The sequence below is a fragment of the Aquarana catesbeiana genome, linkage group LG01, assembly GCF_042186555.1.
Source record: "Aquarana catesbeiana isolate 2022-GZ linkage group LG01, ASM4218655v1, whole genome shotgun sequence".
Taxonomy (NCBI): domain Eukaryota; kingdom Metazoa; phylum Chordata; class Amphibia; order Anura; family Ranidae; genus Aquarana; species Aquarana catesbeiana.
Window position 1 is genome coordinate 261,344,032 of NC_133324.1, and position 24,389 is coordinate 261,368,420.

At 40.8% G+C, this 24,389-nt stretch overlaps 1 protein-coding gene across 20 annotated transcripts in view; it reads right to left on the reverse strand.

The window, feature by feature from the left end:
• Positions 1-24,389, reverse strand: part of RIMBP2 (RIMS binding protein 2) — an 883,237-nt gene that overhangs the window by 458,330 nt on the left and 400,518 nt on the right. For all 20 annotated transcript variants that reach the window (XM_073628097.1, XM_073628121.1, XM_073628271.1 and 17 more), the window contains one exon: positions 2,047-2,187. In XM_073628097.1, coding sequence (XP_073484198.1) covers positions 2,047-2,187 — 141 coding nt within the window. The remainder of the gene's footprint in view (positions 1-2,046; positions 2,188-24,389) is intronic.

Sequence of the window (24,389 nt, forward strand, 5' to 3'; positions counted from 1 at the left end):
ACGTGGTGGGCGAGCGCGCGCCCCACCGGCCGTGTCTTAAAGGGGACGTACGAGTACGCCCATTTGCCCAACCGTGCCATTGTGCCGATGTAAATCATCGTGTGCTGGTCAGGAAGCCGTTAAAAGACAGGATTTGTAGCTGTTTACTTTTTTTTTTTTAAGGCTGAGGAACATCTAAGTTTTTTTTTTTCAGGTACCTGCTCCGACATCTCAAGCCTTGTCCAAGCGAGCATGGCATCACCTCATCCCAAGGAGTGTGGAGCCAGCTGTGAGTTATAAGGTAGTCAAAGCCAGCTTCCAAATCCTAGATGGCAGCACTGGAAGTCTGAAGGCCTAAGAAGAAATGGCTGTGGGGAAGACAGCGCTGGACTTCTTGGGCTGGTAAGTCTCTGTTTCTTAAAATTCAACAGCTACAGTATTTGCAGCTGCTGATTTTTAATTTTCACAACCCGAGTGAAGTTCCTCTTTAATTAATTTAAAGAGAGCAAATACTAAAAGGTCTTTGTGAGGTTTTACATATTCTCAAAGCCCTCCTTCACACAAGTGCAATTTGTCATGTGATTTGACAGTTCCAAATTGCACAAGTCGCATCCCATCCCAACCGTTAAAATTGCCACAACTCATATCGCAGCGACTTTGAAAAAGGTTCCTGCACTACTTTTTTCCAATTTCATTGTGACTTGCATAGAATTTTGTTAAATGAAGTCTCAAACCACAATGAAATCTGAGATGCACATAGCACTGATTCGAGGCTTTCAAATTCCCCTGAAGTAGAGCGATTTCAAAGCCGCACTGGTGTGAAGTAGGGCTAAAGGATGAGTAAATTCTTTGTTTTTGGTATCATGTCTGTAATATCAACTAAATGCACCCAGAAAGATCCAGAATTTAATTACGGTATACAATACAGAACTAGCTTTCTAAAAAAAAAAAGAACGTATTTAAAAGTTATTGTTATTACCATCAAAAATCCACAGTTAAAAACAAAGCCACACGACTATACATCCATATCCACTGGTTTATAGCACACAGCAGTCAAAGTTTCTTAGGTCCATATTAACACTTATTACTAAGACCAGACTGATTATTACTGTACTACATCCCAAGCTTTGCTCTGTAGAAGCTTTGATTACTATAACTTGCAATAACAAAGGTCACCGAGCCCAAAAATCTGTATTAAAACTGGATTTAAACTTTCTACAATTTAAAGTGGTTGTAAAGCTCTAAGTGTCATTTCTCTCTGATGCCCTGTTCCTCTGTTATCAGCATTAACCACTTCTCTGACACATGAGATAACATGAGCTAAAAATTTGTATTGGGTAGGGTGCTTAGAGGTAGAGCAGAGAGCTTGTCTATTCAGAATACAGCTCTGCATGTTCCTTCGTTCCTCTGCCTATGTGGAGGGGAGGGCGGGGGGTGTCCCTTTCCTCCAATCAGCTCTTACACAGTGTAAGTGCAGTCTCCCCACCCACCCCTATGTACTGCTGGCAGATTAAGAAAGATTTTTAACACAATCTTCACTTTTGAAAAGGTGTAGAAAGGGGAAGACAGCAGATATACAATTAAAACTTATGTAGGGAGATTTGTTGCATCTCTGTGTATCATCTGAGGCTATTTACTTCACTGGGTATATGTGAGGCTTTACAACCACTTTAAGGTCATATCTCTGTTAGCAAACATCAGATATGGATGCAAAAATGTCTACTGGGACATAAAGTAATCAAATACTTCAAATACTGCCTCTCTTTTTGTATAGTGCGCAAACCCATTTTTTATTTGGATTTGTAATAGAAGTGATGGCATATAAATAATATTTTAAGAAGACAATGAAAAATAAACCTAGATATAAGATATATATAACGTGAAGCTGAATGCATTCTGGAGCTCTTTTTTAATACCCTGTTCCCAAGATCTAGAGTTAATCATTCTAGATGACAACACACATTTCTCACTAACAGACCAAGAAGTAGCATTCTCCTTTATCCAGTTACCTTGTTTTGACAAATAATTAGTTTACCAAACATGTAGCACTTAAAGAAAAGAATTTACCAGAAAGCTCCACTGAACCTTCTCTGGAGATACTGAAGAGACATCAGCTTTTATGGATCGAGTTTTCTCCTCTAGGAGATGGATCTGATTGTATGCTCGGTGTTGCACAGATGGTGGCAGGCACTGGAGATCATTTCGGAACTGACAAGAAAATTAAATAACAACAATTATTATTAATAGTAGCAGTAGTAAGGGGAATCTAGCTGTATAAGCCATTAATCATAACAAGTGTAATTTAAAGAAATGTGTTATTCCATGTGAATAATATGATTCCAGTGAATACAACACTGGGTTTCCTGCCTTTGGTGTACATTTACAACTCAAAAAGTCTAACCTGACATTTCAACGAGATCTGAGGGGAACTGTTTAGAAATCACCAAGAAAAACAGCATGTGAACCATAAGCCTTTATTGATTAAGTACAAAGCCATTTAGTGCATTATGTGTCACTTTTTGCAGTCATGTACTGCAATAAAAGTCGAAGCACAGATCTTGGCAGTCTAACTGTTAGCCCTGGTGGTTCCACTTAAGCATGTTGTATTGTGCAACAGATGAACCAGCAACCGTTCCTTGAATATGTGCATTGCAAACACCTCACTTATGCACCAAGCTAGGATTTACACAAAATAATGGATGGCTGTTACGTTATGGATTCATTGTACACCCCACAGGTGTTCTACCAGATTGAAAACTGGGGATTGTGCAGCACCAATATTATAAGTACTCTGTGGCATTCAAATAATGAATTTCTTATGCATGAAGCAAATACTCATGGGACTTTTAAAGGGTCATGCCAAAAACAAGTAACAGTTTTCAAATATGGGTATAAAACGTTTTTACCTCTTTAATATTCACATTCCATATAAGAACGTTAAAAAACAGACAGTGGATTACATTTAAAAGATATACCGGTATGTGTTAATATAGGATAGAATATACTGCATTTGGCAGAAGTGTATGATGTAAACCAGACACTAATAAATTCCTTCTCGAGGTGTTTCCTGAACACAATTCACTTACATAGTTACATAGTTGGTAAGGTCGAATAAAGTCCAATTCATCCAGTTCAAACTGTGTTGGACTTCAATTTGTCTTCAGGAGACAAATCGATTTCAGGCTGATAAGCAACATAAATCAAACACAAAATCAACTAATCAATCAAAAAGTAGGATTAAAGTCATCTCTCACAAGGGGATAGGTGCCATGGATTGGCACCACTGGGACAGTCTCGCCCTGGGAGATGTGGGTGGGACCAGCCACCAAATGGAGGGCGCACCAAGGGATAGTGGAGAGGCCAGTAGATATAATGACAAAGGACTATGACCTGCTCAAAGTGCTATTTTGTCATAGACCCAATAAATGGATGTGCGGCCGTCTGTGACCCAAACCACTATGTAAAGAGCCACTCTTTGCATGGTGGCTTTGGTCACAGAGGGCCATATTTTTGTTTAATTTTGCGGGGTAAGATTCTGACCGTTAGATTATCTACTCTGTGTGGTTATAGGAATAGGAAGTAAAAAAAAAAATCTCATTAGGGACTCAGATAGAAAAAATTACAGTGGATCGGACGCTTCCACACTATATTCTAAACTATAACAAACAATAAAAAATAGTTTAGACTGAAGTTACAGCATATACAGGAGTTATTAAATGTTCCCAGTCAAGTATTTTTAGGTGCTTCAGCTTGAGATAATTTTTTTAAGATCCAAATTTCATCCTTCTCTACTCACTTATACTATCTATTAAGCGCTCAATTCCTCTTGACTAAAGATTTTGTAGGAGGTTCATTATTAGGTCCTTCTCATTTATTTAAAATATTTATTATATTCAGTTTACAGTAGTAATAATTAGAGATCACAACCAGTTATATGCATTTCTAAAGGGAAATGCATGTTAATTTTGGTATGGGTGTATTTTTAACACCAGTTTTAATTAGAAGAGAACAAGCTTCAAGAGACTAATGTCTGCTGGAATGGACATTACAGTAATTAATTGTTTCAGTAAAGTTTATGATTCTTCACCTCTGATTCAGACTGCATAATAAATGGTGATCACAAAAGGTGAAAAGTGATAAAAGTACAACTATTGCTACACGTCAAGTAACAAATCAAACAAACATACCATATCTGAAGCTATTGCTATATAGAATTAATATGATGAGGCTAATGCGGCAGGCTTTGACAACCTATGGCCTACATGCCCAGGCTGGCTTGTAATGCCTTTCTCACTGGCACCTGAAGTTCTGTTGTCAGAGGCTACAATTGACAGCTCACTATGCTATCAAACTAAGCTTATAAAGCCTGGCATGCCCAGAGCCCACTCACCTTCCTGATGTTACTGACAGTGTAGGCCCAACAAGGGCTGAAGATGTCGGTTCATTGAAGGTTTGTGGAGGGTGTGTGTAAGAATCTTTGCTCCCTACAGTCTTCCTCCTCTTGTTGAAATCACTCCAGCAGTTATGTTAACACCTGCATTTTTGAAGATACAGGGTTTGGGCCTGATCTGAGTTCTAAAGATGCAGGGTTTGGGGCAGATCTGAGTTCTGAAGTTGTAGCAATAGGGGTGGATCTGAGGTTTAACGGTGCAGGAATTGGGGTGGATCTGAGGTCTGAATGAGCAATAATTGGGGCAGATCTAAGGTCTGGTAATACAAGGTTTGTGTCTGATCTCAGGTCTAAAGGTGCATGCATTGGGGCAGGTCTAAAGCCTGAAGGTGCAAGCATTAGGGTTGATCTGAGGTCTGAAGGGTTAATTGTAGGGAAGAAACTCTACAAACATTAGTATATTGCCAATAAATGGATACTAATGCCCTGTACACACGGTTGGACGTTCAGATGGAAAATGTGCGATCGGAGCTTGTTGTCGGAAATTCAGATCGTGTGTAGGCTCCATCGGACTTTTTCCATTGGAATTTCCGACACACAAAGTTTGAGAGCTGGATCTAAAATTTTCCGACAACAAAATTCGTTAGCGTAAATTCCCATTGTGTGTAGACAATTCCGACGCACAAAGTGCCACGCATGCTCAGAATCAAGCAGAAGAGCAGCACTGGCTATTGAACATTTTTCTCAGCTCGTCGTACGTGTTGTACGTCACCGCGTTCTCGACGTTCGGAATTTCCGACCAACTTTGTGTGACCGTGTGTATGCAAGACAAGTTTGAGCCAACATCCGTTGGAAAAAATCAGATGGATTTTGTTGTCGAAATGTCCGATCGTGTGTACAGGGCATAAGGTGTCATGCGAGATACAGGGCAAATGTTTTCCTACAAACTAGTTCTCACCACAAATGCCTAGACTGAATCCAAACCCAGCTCCTAATTTTGATTTTCTTTTTATGAAGGTTTAATTGCATCAGTTGTCCTGCTTTGTTTACTTGTTTGTTTTGTCACGTTATTGATGTAAAACCATCTGGCACGTTATATTGGCATTTGTGTAAGGGCACTGGCTTTTTCAATGTTAGGGTGATTTGTAATCAATGGTGTAATTAAGTCTTTACATTTATTACTGATGTACATATGGACTGTGTAAGCTAGAAAGGAGACCAAAGTCATATTGAGTCACGCATATTAAGTTTTCCAGAAAGAAACCTTCCTCAACATTAACAGCCCCGTACACCAGGCAATCCTAGACAGACCTCCTTCATCCTGGAAGCCCCTTCTGTTTCACTCATAACTACTTCCAATTCGAAGGGGACTTCTTCCTCCAAGTAAACGGGACAGCTATGGGTGCCAACTTTTCCCCGTCTTATGCCAATCATACAATGGGCCTTTGGGAATCATCCCACATTTGACATAGCAATCCTTTCATTTCCAACACCATGTTCTATGGAAGGTACATCAACAATGTCATTATCATCTGGAATTGTAGTCTATCCAGTGTTCAAGATTTAGTCTCCCACTGCAATTCCAATAACATGGGTCTTTCCTTCACCTCCATTCACCTCCATCACAGATAAAGACAGTCTAGCCTTCCTTGATCTAGAACTATATCATGTAGGCAATCAAATACATGCTCAGAACTATACCAAACCAACAGCAGGCAACTCGTTACTTCATTATAACAGTTGCCACTCACGTGGCTTAATAATATCAAATATAAAAGTCAATTTTGTCGACTGAAAAGCAATTGTACTCGAGGTTCTGACTATCAAAATCATAGTACAATCCTTATTGCCAAATTTCATGAAAAAGGTTTCCCAACAGACATTGTTAAAGCAGCATCCTCCTACCACAGTGATAATGTTCACGTTCCCGACCGTGTTGCCCAAACAGAGACTAACAGTATTAGTTTCATCACCCAGTTTCACTCTGGTTACAGGCAGATGGAACATATTATTAAAAAACATTGGTCCCTATTGCAACAGGACCAGCATCTCCTTCCAGTTCAGACCGATAAACCTCGGGTTTGTATATAAAAAAGCTTCTAACATCAAAAGCAAAGTGGCACCAAGTAAATTAACCACTTAAGCCCCGGATTAATTTACCCCCTTCCTGACCAGAGTGTTTCTTGCGATTTGGCACTTCTTCACTTTAACTGACAATTGCGCGGTCGTGCAACGTTGTACCCAAACAAAATTGGCGTCCTTTTTTTCCCACAAATAGAGCTTTCTTTTGGTGGTATTTGATTGCCTCTGCAGTTTTTATTTTTTGCGCTATAAAAAAAAAAAAAAACAACAATTTTGAAAAAAAACACAATATTTTGCACTTTTTGCTATAATAAATATCCCCATTTTTTTTTTAAAAAAAGCTATTTTTTTCTCAGTTTAGGCCAATATGTATTCTTCTACATATTTTTGGTAAAAAAAAAAAATCACTGTAAGTATATTGATTGGTTTGCGCAAAAGTTATAGCATCTACAAAATAGGGGAAAGATTTATAGCATTTTTATTATTATTAATTTTTTTTTTTACTAGTAATGGCGGCGATCTGCGATTTTTATCGTGACTGCGACATTATGGTGGACACATCGGACAATTTTGACACATTTTTGGAACCATTGGCATTAATACAGCGATCAGTGCGATTAAAGATGCATTGATTACTGTAAAAATGTCACTGGCAGTGAAGGGGTTAACACTAGGGGGCAGTGAAGGGGTTAACTGTGTTCCCTGCAAGGTGATTCTAACTGAAGGGGGGGGGACGGGACTAACTACAGGAAGTGACAGATCGTGGTTCCTACCTAATAGGAACACACGATCTGTCACTCCTATCAGAACAGGGCAGTGTGTTTACACATACTCGTCCCTGTTCTGTGTCTCCTGCTCACGATCGCTCGTGGCCGGCAGTCATAGTAACCGTCGGCCACAAGCATCGGCACCCCCGCTGTGCAGCGGGCGGGCGCCTGCTATCCGGACCCCGCGAGCCAACATACAGGTATGTGGTTTCGCGCAGGGGAGCCAACCTGCCGCAGTATAACTGTGGCGGCTGGTCCGGAAACAGTTAAAGCGTGAACCTCCACCCCCGGTAGCTTTATTCCTGGCCGTTCCAGTGTCGCAAACCCCTCTTCAAGACTTGTCACTTCGTCCAACATGGACAAAATTAATTTAAGGTAAATAGGAAAATCTATTCCATTAAAGAATTTTATACATGTTCATCTGAATATGTGGTTTACTGCCTCACATGTCCCTGTGGCCTCTTTTATATGGGACGTATGATTATAACTCTACGTAAACGTTTTGGTGAGCATTGTCGCTTCATCACAGAGGGCATCGACCAACATAGTGCGCCTAGACACTTTCTGTCACATCATCAAAAGTCTATGGCGTGGGTCATTGAGGCCATGCCCAGAGATCTCCCTCTGGCAGAACGGTTCAAAACATTTTGCCATAGGGAGACATACTGGATTTATTCCCTTGATGATTTATCACCTGTTGGGATCAATGAGAAACTGGATGTGAACACGTTATCATAATTATTAATTGCTATAAATTTTTATAATACCACCCCTTATTTGTAAATTGTATATTGCATTTTCATCCCTCCCCCGTTTCCGGCGCTAATGTGCTTCACATGCATATAAAACCAAAAATTCATATTTCTAATAATATTATTAGCACAAAGTTTCCTACTGGTAATAGGACATGTAGTCCCACGGCCCCTTTGTTTATGTCTTATGTTCAGACACCGTCATTATATGTTGTTTTTACCATATTGTTCCCTTTATTCCCCCTCCTTCTTGCGCTCCACCGCTGGTTTTAAATGTTTTCAATATGCTTTTTAGTTTTTCCAGCCAGCTCTTGGCAGTAATTTACTGTTTAAAATGTCCCTTTTCACTTCACTAATGTTCCGCCCCTTACCCCGCCCCTTGTCACGCCCACTTTTCCTATATCTGCGTTCCAGCAGAGACTTATCTCCATTGGCATAAAGAAGGAGCCTATCAGATGCTCGGAAACATGTCCCGCAATATAGACGTTGGCCCATGTGTTCCACGCTGGTTTCAGGCACACTTTCCAGTGACCTCATCGACGAGTCCAGCATCCCATGCTGGTACACCCCAACACAGCTATTCCTCCTGGATTTTGATCAAGCCGTTCCCTCTGTGTTTTTAACCCTTTGGTGAATTAAAAGTCTAAATGCTGCTGCACTTAGAGGCGCTTTCTTTTTTAGCCTGTTTACTTCAGAGTGGTTGCATTCCTCTTGAAGTGCTGCCTCAGTGCCTTATACAGACAATCATCGGCCAGAATTAAAATTTCCCTTTGAGGATACTCTCTCTGGTCAGATACGGCTATCCAGAAGCGCCCTTCTTTTCTCTTATCCTGTCAATAGGGAACATATCAGAGGCTGAGTTTTTGATATTTTCATCATGAGGAGGATCGGAAAAGGCCTTAATATTGCAATTTAAAGTCACACTAAACAATATCATTATTCCTTAAAAAATGATCCATACACATCCATTACCTACTGGCCCTGCAATCTATTGCAATCATGAAAACAATTCTTACTGTGATTTTCTGTCTCCTGGTTAAGTCCTCTGTGAGCTCCCGATCCTCCCCTTTTCCCTCTTCAGTTTGTTTACAATGAGCAGTGAACATTAGTTGTGGTCATGTGCACTGCTCCATACACAATACAAACTCCATATTTTATAGTCTATAGTCCATCTGAGAAGCCAGCAAGAGAGGGTGACTATATTACTAGATACAGTGGGACAATGGAGAACAAACGTAGGCACCCTCTAACAGGAAGTCATGTCATGGCAGCAATAAAAGGGGTTTTGAAATTTGGAGGAGGCTAAGAGAAGGTACTTTTTAATTTTAGTTAAGAATACACACTTGAGTAGAATTTTCTATTTAAACCAGAGTTTAGTGTCATTTTACCTGAGAAGGGAGTAGAAAAGGGGGATATTTGGGACTTTGAATGAGGCGCATGTTGAACATACGACTCCATCCCTAAATCTATAACAAAAGAAGGGGGGGGTTTTGGGACTTTGAGTGAGGCATGTGCGGCATAGAATAATAGTCAATGTTCAAAACAAGAAGTTTATTTTCTTGGATGATGAATACATATCAAGTTATAATGTACCTTGGTATATAACCATAGACATAGCATGTTACAAAAAAAATACATTTTACCTGAGAAAAAAAAAAACACTTCTGGTGTTCAAAGTTTGCATGAAAACCAATGACAGATTTCAAATAATAATCACTTCTGCTCCATTTGGTCAAGAAGAGATTTCCCATTGTGTTCCGCCTGCTAAGTGTGAAACACATTGCTAAGCTTCCCAGATATGTGAGATTATAACAGTGCAGACAGTTATGGGGAGCAGTAAACCAAATCAAAATTCTTCTTTTTACCTGTTTGCCTATTCTACCTTCTTGCTGGTTGTCATAGGTCATTGCAGACTATTCTGCTTCGCATGTAGATATTAAGAGAGAGTACATTTTGGGTTGTGACCCAAAAAGACAAAATTTAGGTGCCGCTCAGGTAGAAAGGTAAAGTCCAACTAGACCGCTGTGAGTGTAGGCAGGGACAGGGAGCTTGTCCTAGTTCCCTATGGATCTTTTCCTTTGTACATTTTGGGTTGCCTTTGTTTTTTCATTTGCACTTCTGGTTGTATTACTTTGGCTGCTTTCAAAGTGTCGATTCACACCAAGAATCGCACAGGACCACGCTCCACATTCCTTTGCGATTCCTGTGCAATTTAGTGCAATGCAAATCGCACTGGATCACACCAAAAGTACTGCATGTACTACTTTTAAAAGCACACAGCAACTGGATCACGTGGTACTACTGTACCACGTGATCCTGTGTAGGCAAACACACTGCGTTTTTGTGATTTGCATTTGGGGTATCGATAGGAATCTATTGACGCCTGAAACTAATTGCACACCCAGTGTGTTTGGTATGTGGTGCTGGAAGCGCCCACGGAACGTGGGTTTCTCGCACCACATTCCTATGTGAACCGGCACTAAAAGTAATTATTAGCTACTGCTATTGTCCTTCACATGGTGGCAATAGACTCTTTGATAATAAATGATCAATTAAATTTCTGATCGATCTCTCCCAATAGTAATAATCATTCCATGGTATACAACACATTTTAAACAATAAGGAACACACAGGGAAGTGGATTTTGATCGATAGTTGGAAAATACAATCACAAGTTACCGATCACATCTTTGTTTTCACCTTGCTATCTCATTATCTGATCTACCAAAATATAATTGCGTCTATAACCAAAGCAGGTCAGTGCTGCCAATTTACATAAAACAGTCAATACATTTTCACCCTTGTCAATTAACTGATAATATCAAAGTTTGTATGGCCACCATAAGCATACTGGTTGTTTCTGGCATTAAAAACTGACCCAGAAATATGCAGAATTGAAAATTCAAAGCAAAGTCAGATCTTCTGATTTACATTCCCTTCCAGGTCAGTGATTTATAAAGTATTAACTGCAAGGTAAGTTGCCTTTGGTCAGCAATGGCAGCTTCCATATTCCTTCAGTACAGGTTTCCTTAAAAGTAAATTTGTGATACTAGTTAAAGTGGTTATTAAGCCGCTCTGACCTCATACTATCCGCTCTGTCTCCTAATCCGGTTTGCCTCTGTGTGTGTGATTTATAAAAAAAATGCAGATTATACCCGTTTTCATAGTGCAGATCGGTGCTCACGTGACCGTCCGCCTCTCTCCATCTGACAGCGGGAGGGGCCCAGAATCCCCCACTGATGTCAGCCAGGAGGAGAGGAGGAGATGAGCAGAGAGCTGACCAGTCACGTGAGTGCCAATCAAGACTCTGAAATCAGGTATAATCTGCATTTTTTTAATAAATCACACACACAGGGGCACACAGGATTAGGAGACAGAGCAGATAGTATGAAAATGTAGATGTTATTTCTGCAGCAGGAGGGGGGGCACTGTCACTAGCTGACAGGTAGGGAGGGGGGAAAGCAGACAGGAGAGAACGGATGATGGAGCACATAAACTGACCACAGTGTCAGGACTCAGCAGCCGTGATAAACTGTGGTGAGTTTACAGAGGGAGGGCAGAACCAGGCAGGATCAGCCAGGTATTTTAGGTGATAGAAGGGGCCAAATTACACAGCACAAGTGCTATATAACATGCTTTAAAGGGACAGGATGCATTTTTTTTTGGGTAACAAACAGTTTAAAGTTATACAACCAATCTAAAGTGACACTTACCACTGAACAACAAACATTATCACTTGCTGTCCGCTCCATAGCAGATTTACTGGTAAAGGGGGACTCTTCTGTGTGGAGTCACGTATATATACATGATTCTGCACTTCTGCCTAGGAGGCGTGCGTGCGCCGCCGGCTGCCTGCTTCTGCTGTGATTATTTACAGCAGTAGCCGATCTGTGGGTGCCGGGCACTGGATGTCCGCCGGCACCTGCAGATTGTGTGTAAAACAAACAGAACAGGGGTCTGCCTATGTAAACAAGGCAGATCTCCGTTCTGACGGGGGGGTGGATTTTGTGTTCCCCTAGTAAAAGCAGCACATGTCACAAAAACACTAGCTAGGCACACAGTTAACTCTTAAATCACCCTAGATGTTTAACCCCTTCCCAGCCAGTGTCATTCATATAGTGACAGTGCATATTTTTAGCACTGATCACTGTATTAGTGTCATTTTTTTTTTTTAACCAAAAACATGAAGCAGAATACATATTGGCCTAAATTTTTTGAAGAAATTTGATGTTTTAAATTTTTATTGGATGTTTTATAGTAGAAAGTAAAAAATATTGTTTTTTTTTAATTGTCTATATTTATTTGTTTATAGCACTTTGATCTTTTGGTGATCAAATACCCCCAAAAGAAAGCTCTATTTGTGGGGAAAAAAAGGACATAAATTGTATTTTGTAAACTGTCAACGCTATTTAAATCCTATATAATAATAATAGTAAGACTTAAAAAAAAAAATCAATATCTGCATATGAACGTCAGGAGTTCTATATACATCTGATCACTTAGTACAAGTAGTGGTGCTTTGACACCTTAGGGTGCTTGCTGTTCAACAGTAATTTTAGCTTGTGTGTATTACATTGACCCTAGGTTAAGTCCAGCTAAACTTGCCCATTCTTCTTTTAATAACTTATTCATTATACTTATGATTTTTTTGCCTAAATTTTATGTGTGTACTGTATGTTTTATTGTCTATAAATGAACAGCAAAGAGACACAAATGGCAAATAATTCACCACGGGCAGTATGGGTAGTGTTAGTTGGCAGTTTTCCGGGACTAAGGATATATTTGAATGCAGGGAATTATAGCCAGTGCTCCAGTGGGGAGGGTGAATTAGGAGGGGTTGTAGTTTCTGAGACAAGACCCGAGCTTTGCAAACTAATGCCACCAATCTTATTACCCTTTATACTACCAACCTTATCCATAACCTGCAGCAAAAACTTCGAAAGACCATACCTACCTAACATGATCAGCTGTTGTTTTGTGTAATAAAATTATTTAATTTTTGCTTTCGCATCTATACCGCTTCATCTTGGAGTCTCATTTCACATGCTAAGTTTATTGTGGCATCAGATTAAAGAGGATGGGACCCTAACATCATAGGGAACACAAGAGAACTCAAAGTGCAATAAATCTGTAGTGGGAACCCCTGGAAGATCTAAGTAGCTGCCCTGTGATTAAACTCCTCAACATTTACCTAGAACTGAAATATCTTTTTTAGTCAGCCTGACGCTTTAAGAGCACAGGTTATATTTATCCAGTTACCAATAAATATATTATGAATAACAGCTCTTTGCTGCAGTGTGTATTGAGATGTATAGTGCTGCTTTATTCTGTCATAGGCCTCTGCACTGGATCTTTTACTTATTCATAACCCTGAATGCAGAACTACTTGGCTGCTAATGTTGTGTGATCACAAGTGTAACTAAATATACCATAGTGAACTACTGCCAAGGCACACAAAACTTTAGATCTTTTAAACACACAAAACTTTTTTTCTGTGGAAATTGGCTGACTGGACAATATTTTTGAATAATTTCCAGGGACAGGTAGCTCAACGTATAATTCAAACTGTATCATACACAATGACAGAAATCCATAATGAGTGTCATAGAAGCTCTTTAGAATTCTGTTTGGCCTCCACACCAAAACTGTCAGAGCTTGAGCCAGATTCATGTATCGCTCACAAATATGTACATGAAAACGTTGAAGGCCAAAGCTAAGGTCAGACACTTCTTCCTCAGAGCACTCCCTCTCTGGCCACTGCACCTATCTCATAGACAAGCGCACAGCCTAGGAGTCTTGTAGTGGGGTTGGCGGAGCCTGGTGGGGAATTGAGAGACTAGTTCAACACTAGGTCCACCTTCTTTTTGAATGACAGCTTCTCAGCACAAATATGCCACACTCAGAGCACTGACATACCTCTGTATATAAATTAATTGCTGGTCGTAATTGCCAGCAGATTCCTAATCTGTGAATTGGCAGTAATTAATCAATCATTTTTCGCAGGCAAAGTGAATGGTTCTTAACCACCTCTGCTGCAAGCCAATTCTGACATTTTTCTCATACATGTAAAACTTAGATTTTTTTTTTTCTAGAAAATGACTTAGAACAGCCAAACAATATATATTCTTTTTTAAGCAGAGGCCCTGGAGAATAAAATGATTGTTGTCGCACAATATTTGCGCAGCAATTTATCAAATGCAAATTTTCAGGAAAAAATACAATTTAATGATTTTAGTGCATACAAACACAATATAATACCGAATTTTAGGTAAAATATAAAAGATGATGTTACGCCAGGTGTCACGCTTTACAATTGAATACGCCTCTGGAATGGTGACAAACTCTGATATCTAAAATCACCATAAGTGACACTTTAAAAGCCTTTACAGTTTACTAGTTTAGAGTTACACAGGAGGTCTGGAACTAGAATTATTGCTCTCACTCTGAGTGGTGCGATCACTGTTTACATATATGTGCAGGATCTATATGTGCGTTTGCATTAGCGTGTGAGCACGGGGGGACAGGAGCACCTAATTTTTTTTCATTATTTTATGAAAATTTTTTTTTTTTTTTACACTGTACTTTTTTTTCATTTATTTTATACACAACAACTGTGGCGTAGTGACGCGTTCTCTTTATGGAGAGATCTGGGGCCAGATCTCTCCTCTGCCCTCGAAAGCATCTATTCAACCTGCGGGGAGTGGTCAATGGCTGGTAAAAAAACAAAATCTTAATCACAAGTGTAAACGAGGCCTATGATAGTGCTCCCTAACCGCACCTGCAGCTATTGAGGCGCACTTGTTCAGTGTTAGCTGTGCTTTATGTTCACGTCCAGGCTATGATGTTCAGTATGGAGCAGCAGGAAGGTGAGAGAGGACCAGAGGAGGGGATCAGCAGACATCACACATGGTGAACAGCGTGGGAGTGATATAGCAAGAAGGTAAGATGGGACCAGAATGAGAACCAACCAAGAAAAACTGAGCAGCAGGGAATCAGAAGAGCAGGAGATCAGACCAGCAGAGCAGGAGATCAGACCAGCAGAGCAGGAGATCAGACCAGCAGAGCAGGAGATCAGACCAGCAGAGCAGGAGATCAGCAGAATAAAAGATCAGTAGAGTGGTGTTTTAGTAGAATGGAGGATTAGCAGAGTGTGGGCGGGGGATTAGCGCAGCAGGGGGACTACTACTGAATAGGGGGAGATACTGGGTGAATAACAGAGAGGATTGAATGGTAAGTACTACTGAGTAGGGCGTCTGATGGTGGTGGCGGGGGTTGTATGGGGAATGTACTACTGAGCAGGGGGAGGGGGGGTTGGAGGGTTGGGGCTACGGGGATTTGAAAATTTATTACTGAACAAGGGGGATAATCAAAGATGCATGTTAAAGCAGTAGGTACTTTAATGTGCTTTACTAATCAACGCAAGTGTAAATGAGGCCTAATTGAGTTAGATATGGAAATTAAAGAATACTGGACTTCCATATGGCTGAACTATGGAGAAACATTAAGGCTGGATTAATACTACTCACAAATGCAACCAATTTATTTTGCATAAGTTGCCCACACATAATGCAGGTTATAACATACCTGCATTTTTTTTTAACTGCAGAGCACCACAACACAGAAATGGTTCACAATGTTGAAGCAGTCTTTTGGATCCAGCACTAGTAGTCTATTTCTCTGTGCTGGGATTTCAGTGTTAAAAGGAAGAAATAAAAAAGGCATCCCCACTACATGTTCATATCCTTATTCTTTACCTCATTTCCTGTTTCAGTGAGAAGTAGTTGTCAAGACAGGAAATGAGGAAAAATCTTCAACAGGGACACAGACAAAAAAAAAAAAAAACCGTAATGATGTCTCTAGTGTACCCCCATTCTACGAAGACAAGTAGACCGTTTCTATTGCTGTTATGCCCCTCTCAGGAGAAATGTGCGTTTACTTTCTGTCTTATTGACAATGCTGTCACTGAGATAGAAAGTAGGAAATGTCATCCGCATGGGAACACAGAGAGCAATAGTAACCAAAGAATGGATACTTCACTCTACTGAAAACTAAAGGAAGACATAACCTATTACCAAACCCTAAACTTAGGCAGGTGGTCAGAGGACAGGATGTGATAGGAAAATCTCTCCAGGGGACAGGGACAGCTTTTTTAAGAGTAGGACAAGGTTGGTACCACTGTCGGTTTTGATTGCTGTCTGTGCATTTTAGTCAGGGTGATCCTGTAAGGGGTGCTTGCATATTTTTTGCCCCTTTCCTCCCACTTTAGGGTGTAACTGATTGGAGAGGTTTTACCATCGGTCAAGAGAAAAGGCACCAGTTGTTGATAGTGGGAGGCCATATTGCAGAGGCTGTTGACAAGGTCACACGTTTTTGATGGCGAGTACCATCACTAGGTCCACCATGTGATCCCTCAACAGAGTTCCCCATCCTAGAGGGAACATAGGGCCAGGACAGTGTTCTGTTAGGAAATTCCTGTGTTATGTGATGCCGATATATAATTATTCTTTCCACAAAAAATCTCTATTACCATATGCATCAATTAGCCTAGAAGGAATATGCTTATAAAAGTGTATGGCCTGGACTTTGGATCAAAATGGTATGTGATGGTACTTTTGAAGTTCAACAAAAGTTCCTCCGCAACAAAGGAGATCCACGTGCCATAGGAAACCTGTGCAGGTGGGCTATTAAGTGATTGCAGCTGGAGGATGGAAGTAGGCCAGTGTTGTAGTGTTGGAATGCCACTAAAATTAGCTAGGTGACCACACTCAGGGAGGATGATGTTCCTCTTACCTCTACTGACACGATATGAAGACATGTCATTCCACTATCACTTTATTTAAAGTGGATGTAAACCGTCACATATACCCAGTGAAGTGAACAACCTCAGATGATACACAGAGATGAAAAAACTCCCTACATACCTTTTTACATGTATATCTGCTGTCTTCAGCTTTTTAGATTCTTTGGAAAGTGCACATCGTGTTAGAAATTTTTCTTCCTGTTTCAGCAGTGGGAGGGGAGCCTTGGCATACATTGTGTGTTAGCTGATTGGAGGAAGAGGACAAACTCCCTCTCCACATAGGCAGAGAAATGCAGAAACATGCAGAGCTTTGCTGTGAATAGACAAGCTCTCTGTTTATCTGTCTTTAAGTTCCCACCGTGACACAAGTTTCCAGCTGCTTTTATCTTCTGTGTCGGAGAGCTTGTCAGAAGTTATCATACTGATAACAGAGGAACAGAGCAGCAGAAAGACACGGGAGATTTCATGAATGGGGTTTATATCCACTTTAAGGCCCTCTAGGCTCCACAGAGAAGGGCCTCACAACCATTATTCCCTTCATTTCTTGTCCCAATCTTGCAATCCAGTAATTACAGAGAAAAGGCTGAAGTCATTCAGCTACAGATGTGGCAAACAAAGATTTATTCATTTTTATACATTGTATTCTTAAAAATGTAATGAAACAATCTATTGAAGCCATCTCTTATTTCTTTCAAAAAGAAACATACTACTTTATCTCTAATAACAAACCAGTAATTTTCTCTGATGAAGAGCTTGTATCTTGTCTATCTTGAAATGCAGATAATAGTGCACATCACTTCTGATGATCTATTTAACTTGCCCTCAGGCAATTATGACAATGCTGCATAAAGCCTGTTCCCATAGAAAACGTCAGATGCAGCCTGCAAGAATCATATTTCACATTGCAAGTTAACAAAAGGTCAAAAAGCTTGATTCTTTGTTACTGTTGACTTGATCTGAAAGCTGAACTGCCATTTAAATATTTATGGGCTGGTGTGGTGAGAGCAGCATGCATTCTACCATTGGACTCTGTATGGACTATATTCTCATCCTTAATAGACAGCAGACAGAAGCTCTAACAGGCGTGTTTTACTGTTTCTCCACACACGCTGTAGTCTGGACACAATCTTGAGAAATCTGGGTCTCCTGAGAGAAAGGCCTACTGCTAAAGTTAAGTTGGCCATACACTGAGCAGATTTCTGCCAGTTCTTAATGGACTGGACGAAACTCAATCAGTGAGTGGCCCTGTCTGCACCACTCTGCCTGACATTCTTCAGCTGAAACATTGAAAATTGTTGGTCAAACAGTTCCTACATTCAATCAGATACAGGCATTGTTCAAGTATTCTGTTAGCCGATGCTACCGGCTGTCAGAATACATAAGCCACAGCAGGACAGAGCGTAGATGGAGGACAAAGAACTGCCTGTATTGTTCAAAACCGCCAATCAGTTTGAAAAGTTCTTCCCCCACTGTCAGAACTGGATCTCTGAGTAAACAATATAGGCAGCCGTATAAGGCAAGGAGGGCCGCCAGTGGCACAGCACAACCATCAACACTTTAGCTGTCAGTAACACATTCTCACATATAATACATCAGGGGTAGGCAACCTCGGCACTCCAGCTGTGGTGAAACTACAAATCCCATCATGCCTCTGCCTCTAGGAGTCATGCCTGTGATTGTCAGAGTCTTGCAATGTCTCATGGGACTTGTAGTTTTACTACAGCTGGAGGGCCCAGGTTGCCTACCCCTGTAATACATGGTTCCAAACTGTCAAGGTGGCTACCGTTGCAAACCTACCTACCTCATTGTTGCCATCTCGGTACAGCTGCAACTCTGTCAGTGGAATGATGTTCCGTGTGCACACCATTCATTCATTCTGGTCTGTACATGTAACTGCTATCAGAGTAGGGTGACAGTTTGTCTATCCTTTTGGTTGCTGGGTATTGCGATCCAGATTGGGCAAAACATCTCTCCAACCTCAAACGCAATATGCTTTATAAGGCTAGGACTTCTCTTTTTAAGGCTAATGATACACTTTAAAATGGAACTACATTGCATCTGAGCACCAAAAGTTAATTTATTTTTAAGATTCAAAGCAAACTCCCCCATCCATCCGCATCTCTATTCCTTATTTTGCTGAAAAAATCACTTTGAAAAACACCTCCTAGCATTTACGGCCGTAGCCATCTTAGGGCAGATGATTCCTGTAGCATTTACTTCCTGGAATCCATATGCCCTTAGCTCAGGCATGCAGCCAGGAGGGTGTGCTTATCTGAGAAAACCTTTCCTCCCCTCCTGAAGACTCCTGGGATGCATAACATCATTTGCCTAGGTCTGGAAGCCAGGAAGTAACTAAAGAAATGTAAAAAAAAGTTTAAAACAAGTTTAAATATGATATATTTTCCTATTTCTATTTACTAATGTTAGCAGCATAAAGATTACAAATGGTCAATGTTGATTAAAATAGTGAAGTTACACTTTAAGATTCCACTATCCACACTAAACAGTGTGGATAGAGGGATATCCCCTGCTGACTATTGTATTCTGAAAGTCACTGCTCCCCTGGCTTTCAGAATACTTGAACAGTGACCACATTTGATTGGTTGCATTCACTGTTTGGCCAAGTATTTTCTACCTGGCTCCTTTGATTTTCAGATCAAATTTTTCAAGCCGGTTGGTACCAACAGGACTACCCATGGGTGGAATTCCTGCTGAACTGGCCAAAATCGGCCCTGAAAAGGTGAACGGGGATACACCGGACCCCTGCTGGAAGCCGCATGTGGCGATAGTGTGAACCCAGCCTTAAAACACTTGAACCCGAAGATTCATCTGCAAATGTTTGCTGAATGTAGAATTCACTGCTTTATAACGAAGCCCCTAAATGTGCATGCATGGGTAAATGCATAATTTGAAAAGAAGCATATACGTTACGTTACTGCATACACATACTGTAGGTGTATGGCTGGATACATTCTACTACACCCCAAAAAAAAATTCGTAGGTGTTGATACATGTTTAATGCATGCTTTGGCACATTACAATGCACACATCTGCAGCAAATGCAATGATTTGCAGTAAAGCAGAGAAAAATTAAACCGTATGTTACAAAGCAGTGTTTTAGAACGTCATACACGATTCCAGCCTCAGTCATGAAAAATGTTAACGTAAAATTACTCAAGGGACTCAGTTCTTCCAGCTGGGTAGTTCTAAGTGTCTTGCTAGCATTTAACTTGTGATGTTGGCTGCCCTGCCAATGAAATCACTATAATTGGTGGAATTTGCGTTCTGAATGGCCATGGATTTGAGACTTTATAAGTGCAAGCTTGTGCATTTACTGGTTCATACATTGCCCTCCCTCTGATGACACTTACAAATACTGGATGGTGTGATGGAAAGTGCAACACGGACGCTCTTTTGAACCAGGTACATTCCAATTCAGAAACCTTAGGAAAAGACATCTAAATCTGCCTGTGTTACCCTTAATAAATATTTACATATGGTGCACTGAGCAGTGGCGGCCGCTCCATTAGGGGTGCCACTCCCCTAATCCATGCGCCCGGCCTCTAATATACATGCAGGGCGCCGGACGCATGGATTTCAACTATTTTTATTTTATTTTTTTTAAAGCACATGATTAGACCCCAAGGCTCTAAATGGCTTCAAAAAAGGGTGGGCTCAGGGCCCAGAACACTGGGCCCTGAGCCCACCTAGTTGTGTAACATTAGCGAATTAATATTTGCTAATGTCTTCCTGCTTCTCCTCCCAGCCAATCAGGAAACGGGTTCTGAGACCTGATTGGCCAGGGAGTCTTAGGACTCCCAGCCAATCGGGTCTCAGGACCCACTTCCTGTTTGGCCAGGAGGAGAAGCAACTCCTGTACGGTCATGAGGAGAATTAATGGCCCCTCGGCAAGCTGGAGAGAGGAGCAGCATCGGCTTCCTAAGGTGAGGACACTGATTGCCGCCTTCCCTTCCGCCTCCTGCAGGGGGAGGGGAGGGGGGGTGGTGGTAGTGCGAGTGAGGGGGGCAGGTTTGCCTCCCCCCCAAAATATTGAGCACCAGCCGCCACTGGCACTAAGTAGCTTTTTTTACTTTAACTGGACCGCAGTACTTGCTAGACAGCATTAGAAGCTTAATTTAGTTTAATTGTGGCCTGGAATTATTCTTTAAAAAGAATTCAATTTTTTTAAATCTGCTGGGTTACAAACAGTTAAATCCGAGGAGGTACTGTATATGCCACCTCCTCAATCACTGCCTGTTATTTACAATTTACACTTTCTTTTCAATTGTTTTTTATTGAATAGTTGCAAGTTACATAGGTACATTCATTAAATCATCATGCATATTATATAGATAAATCAACAAATGCTTTTAAGCATCTTTAGTCAATTAAGATACAATCAGAGAGATTATCAACTAAAACTCTGTTCCCTAGATCGGGGTGGTTCTTTTATTAAAACTGAAGGTTTACAGAAAGCAAAGTGGTTAATAAAACGAAGAAAACAGAACCAAACATAACATAGACACCATATAATGCCAAGACTTAAGAATTTCAAGAGACTAGATCCTGTTGTGGTCTTCAAATTACCGTATTTATTGGCATATAACACACATTTTTTCCCCTTAAAATCGGGAAAATCGTGGGTGCGTGTTATACACCGATCCCTGCTGTCTCTGAGGGAAGAGGAGCGAGCGCTGCTGAATTACATAGAGCCGTGATCTCCTGTGTACCCGGAGCTCCGTCACTCAACAGCCACGCCTAATGGCCCCGCATTGGGCTACTGTTCTGTCTATCATATGAGCAGGGACAGGAGGCGTGGCTGTGAGTGACGGAGCGCCGGGTACACAGGAGATTGCGGTTCTGTGTAATTCAGTGGCTCTCGCTCCTCCTCTTCCTTCGGAGACAGCAGGGATAATCCAACACTGGCGAGGCTGCAATGATGGGAAAGGTGAGGCTGCAGATGGGCACTGAACAGGCTGTATTGTTGGTCAATTTATAGGCTGCAGATGGGCACTGAGCAGGGTGCATTGTTGGGCAATTTAATGGCTGGAGATGAGAACTGAGCAGGGTGCATTGATGAGCTGTGACCCTAATTTTGCTTCAAAGTTCTTTATTTAAAATGCCAGGTTTTTTTTCCCTTAAATTTCCCTCCTAAAATATACACCCGTGCGTGTTATACACCGATAAATACTGTATGTATCTCTTATCGGAAATTTGCAGAGCCAACAATTCCAATTATTATAAAATGTTTGTATAGAGGCTATACCATATGCTAGCGTTCATTCATATTGGGCAGAATTTTGCACTTTTTTGATAGTTTCTGACACATTGGGGGCTATGTTAGTTTTCCAGCGATATGCTATAGTCATACAGGCTGTGGTTACAATTTACACTTTCATTGAGCACTGATAGTATAGCTTTCGCTATATTTTTTATGCTTCGACAGGAGACTTGTGGCTTTCCTGCACAGCAGCCATCCTGTCGTTTTCCCACCCTTCCCCTCCTCTCGTCCAATCACAGAATGCTTTGTATTCTGTAAACCATTCACAAAATACAAAGCGTTCTGTGAATGGACAGGGAGGAGGAGAGTCAAGCCGAGGACACACGATCAGAATATTGTCCAAAAAATATCACTTTCGAAACGATCGTATGATAATCTGATCGTTAGTACACAGCTTTCATCCAGAATTTTACGAAGAGACAAACGTGAAAATTTTGCTCATACGATACTAGATCGTGCAAATTTCATTTAATCGAGTACAGTTTTTGTCCGAAAATACATTACAAATAATACATTACATCACTTCCGTCATACAAGAATTTTCGTACTTTAGTAATCTATTAGATTTTGATCTGGAAACTAGCATGCAAAAGAAATTGACGATCAATCGTCCAAAAATCTCATCCTGTGTACCCGACTTCAGACAGGAGGACTTGTGTGTAGGAGAGTTGCAAGTCTGCGAAAACAATACTATCAGTACTCAATGAAATTATAAATTGCAAAGAACAGGCAGCAATCCAGGAGGTGGCCTACACCCCCTGAGATTTTTTCCCAGGTTTAAAAAATTCCTGGAGTTTTTCTTTAAACGTGAATTTGAGAAACTTTTGCGTTCCACTTAAAAAAAAAACACAATATAAAAGCTAAAGTGTATTCTTTGTATGTCAGCTCAGGCTCCTGGGAGCTGTTTATTTCTCCTGTCCTTGCACTGGAGACAATTGTCCCCAACGTTGCTCCTGAAGTTCCTAATCAATCTTCATTCTAACAGCCAAATGAATTGATCAGAGGACGATCAATGCTTACCAATTTATCTTACAAAAGTGCAGGTAGTCACATGTTAAACAGAGTCTCATTTTGGTTTGTTTTCTGCCTGCTTTATTGAACCTTGAAAGGTTGTATGAATGGCCTTGTGGTCCTCTGAGAGCTAAGCAACTTCTTTGTAAAGTTCCATTTTAGCTAATTCAGTTTAATAGAAGCTGAAAAGGACAAATAAATAAAAGTCTAAATAATAACTTCAAATCTGGTAACCAATTCAAAAAGCATCTCCAAAAAACTATTTTGTCTTTCTAGGTTATCTTTTTATTCTCAATACGCACTAAAGTAACAAAAGAGCTAATGATCAGGGAAAAAAAAAAAAAAAGTTAGAAACAACATATGCTCTGATCTGAAGCTTAGTTTCATTATAGGATATTTTTGTGTGCATTTCAGGTGGCATCTATACAGAGGTGTCTAGGGGACCTAGATCATATTTTGTTAAAAAATTAGCCCATCGTCCAGCTTGATAAAATGACTAACTATGAGAAACTCCGGAGGCCCTAGGTGGTTAATTATTTGCCTCCGGGGGTTTAACGATACCTTATGGTTCATGTAACCACCAAAGTGTGCACTCCCAGAGTCTACTGCACGCTGGCCACTGACATCCTAGCCCCTCTCCCCAAGGAAACCTAAGAGCCGGTTCACACGGGGGCGACTTGTCAGGCGACCTAGCCGCCTGACAAGTCGCCTCCCGTTCTGTACAATGGAACCGTTCTAATCGGAGCGACGCAAGTCGCTCCGACTTAGAAGAAAGGTTCCTGTACTACTTTGGGGGCGACTTGCATAGGCTTCTATACAGAAGTCGTCTTGCAAGTCGCCGTGGCAGTCGTGTGCAGGTCGCCTCGGTGAGGCGACCTGCAAGTCGTGCCGCTTCTAGTGTGAACCGGCTCTACCACCCTTTTGTCAGACTTTGTTTTTATTTTCTTTTAGTTTTGTCAAAATTTTCTGCTAATGGCTTGAAATTATCACTGTTCTGTCTATGCCTTTGTAACCAATGCTTTGATAACTTTTCTACTTCTGAATGCTTTAATAAAATATTTGAATAAACAATTATTCCATCACTGTTGTAGCTCACATCATCCCAGTGAATATTATGACAATGACTTAGTGGCCATAGTGGCCAATAATTCTGAGGGCGTGTCAGATGTTGTCAACGTAGTCTTCAAGTGGAATTCCAGGCCAAAAATAAAAACTGTGTTATGCCAGCTTGTCAGAAATGATAAATTAAGGATTCTCCTTTACTTGGTGATCCTGCCATTTTCCAAGCCCAGATGTTAATTCCGGGCCAGGGCCACCAATGCTATCC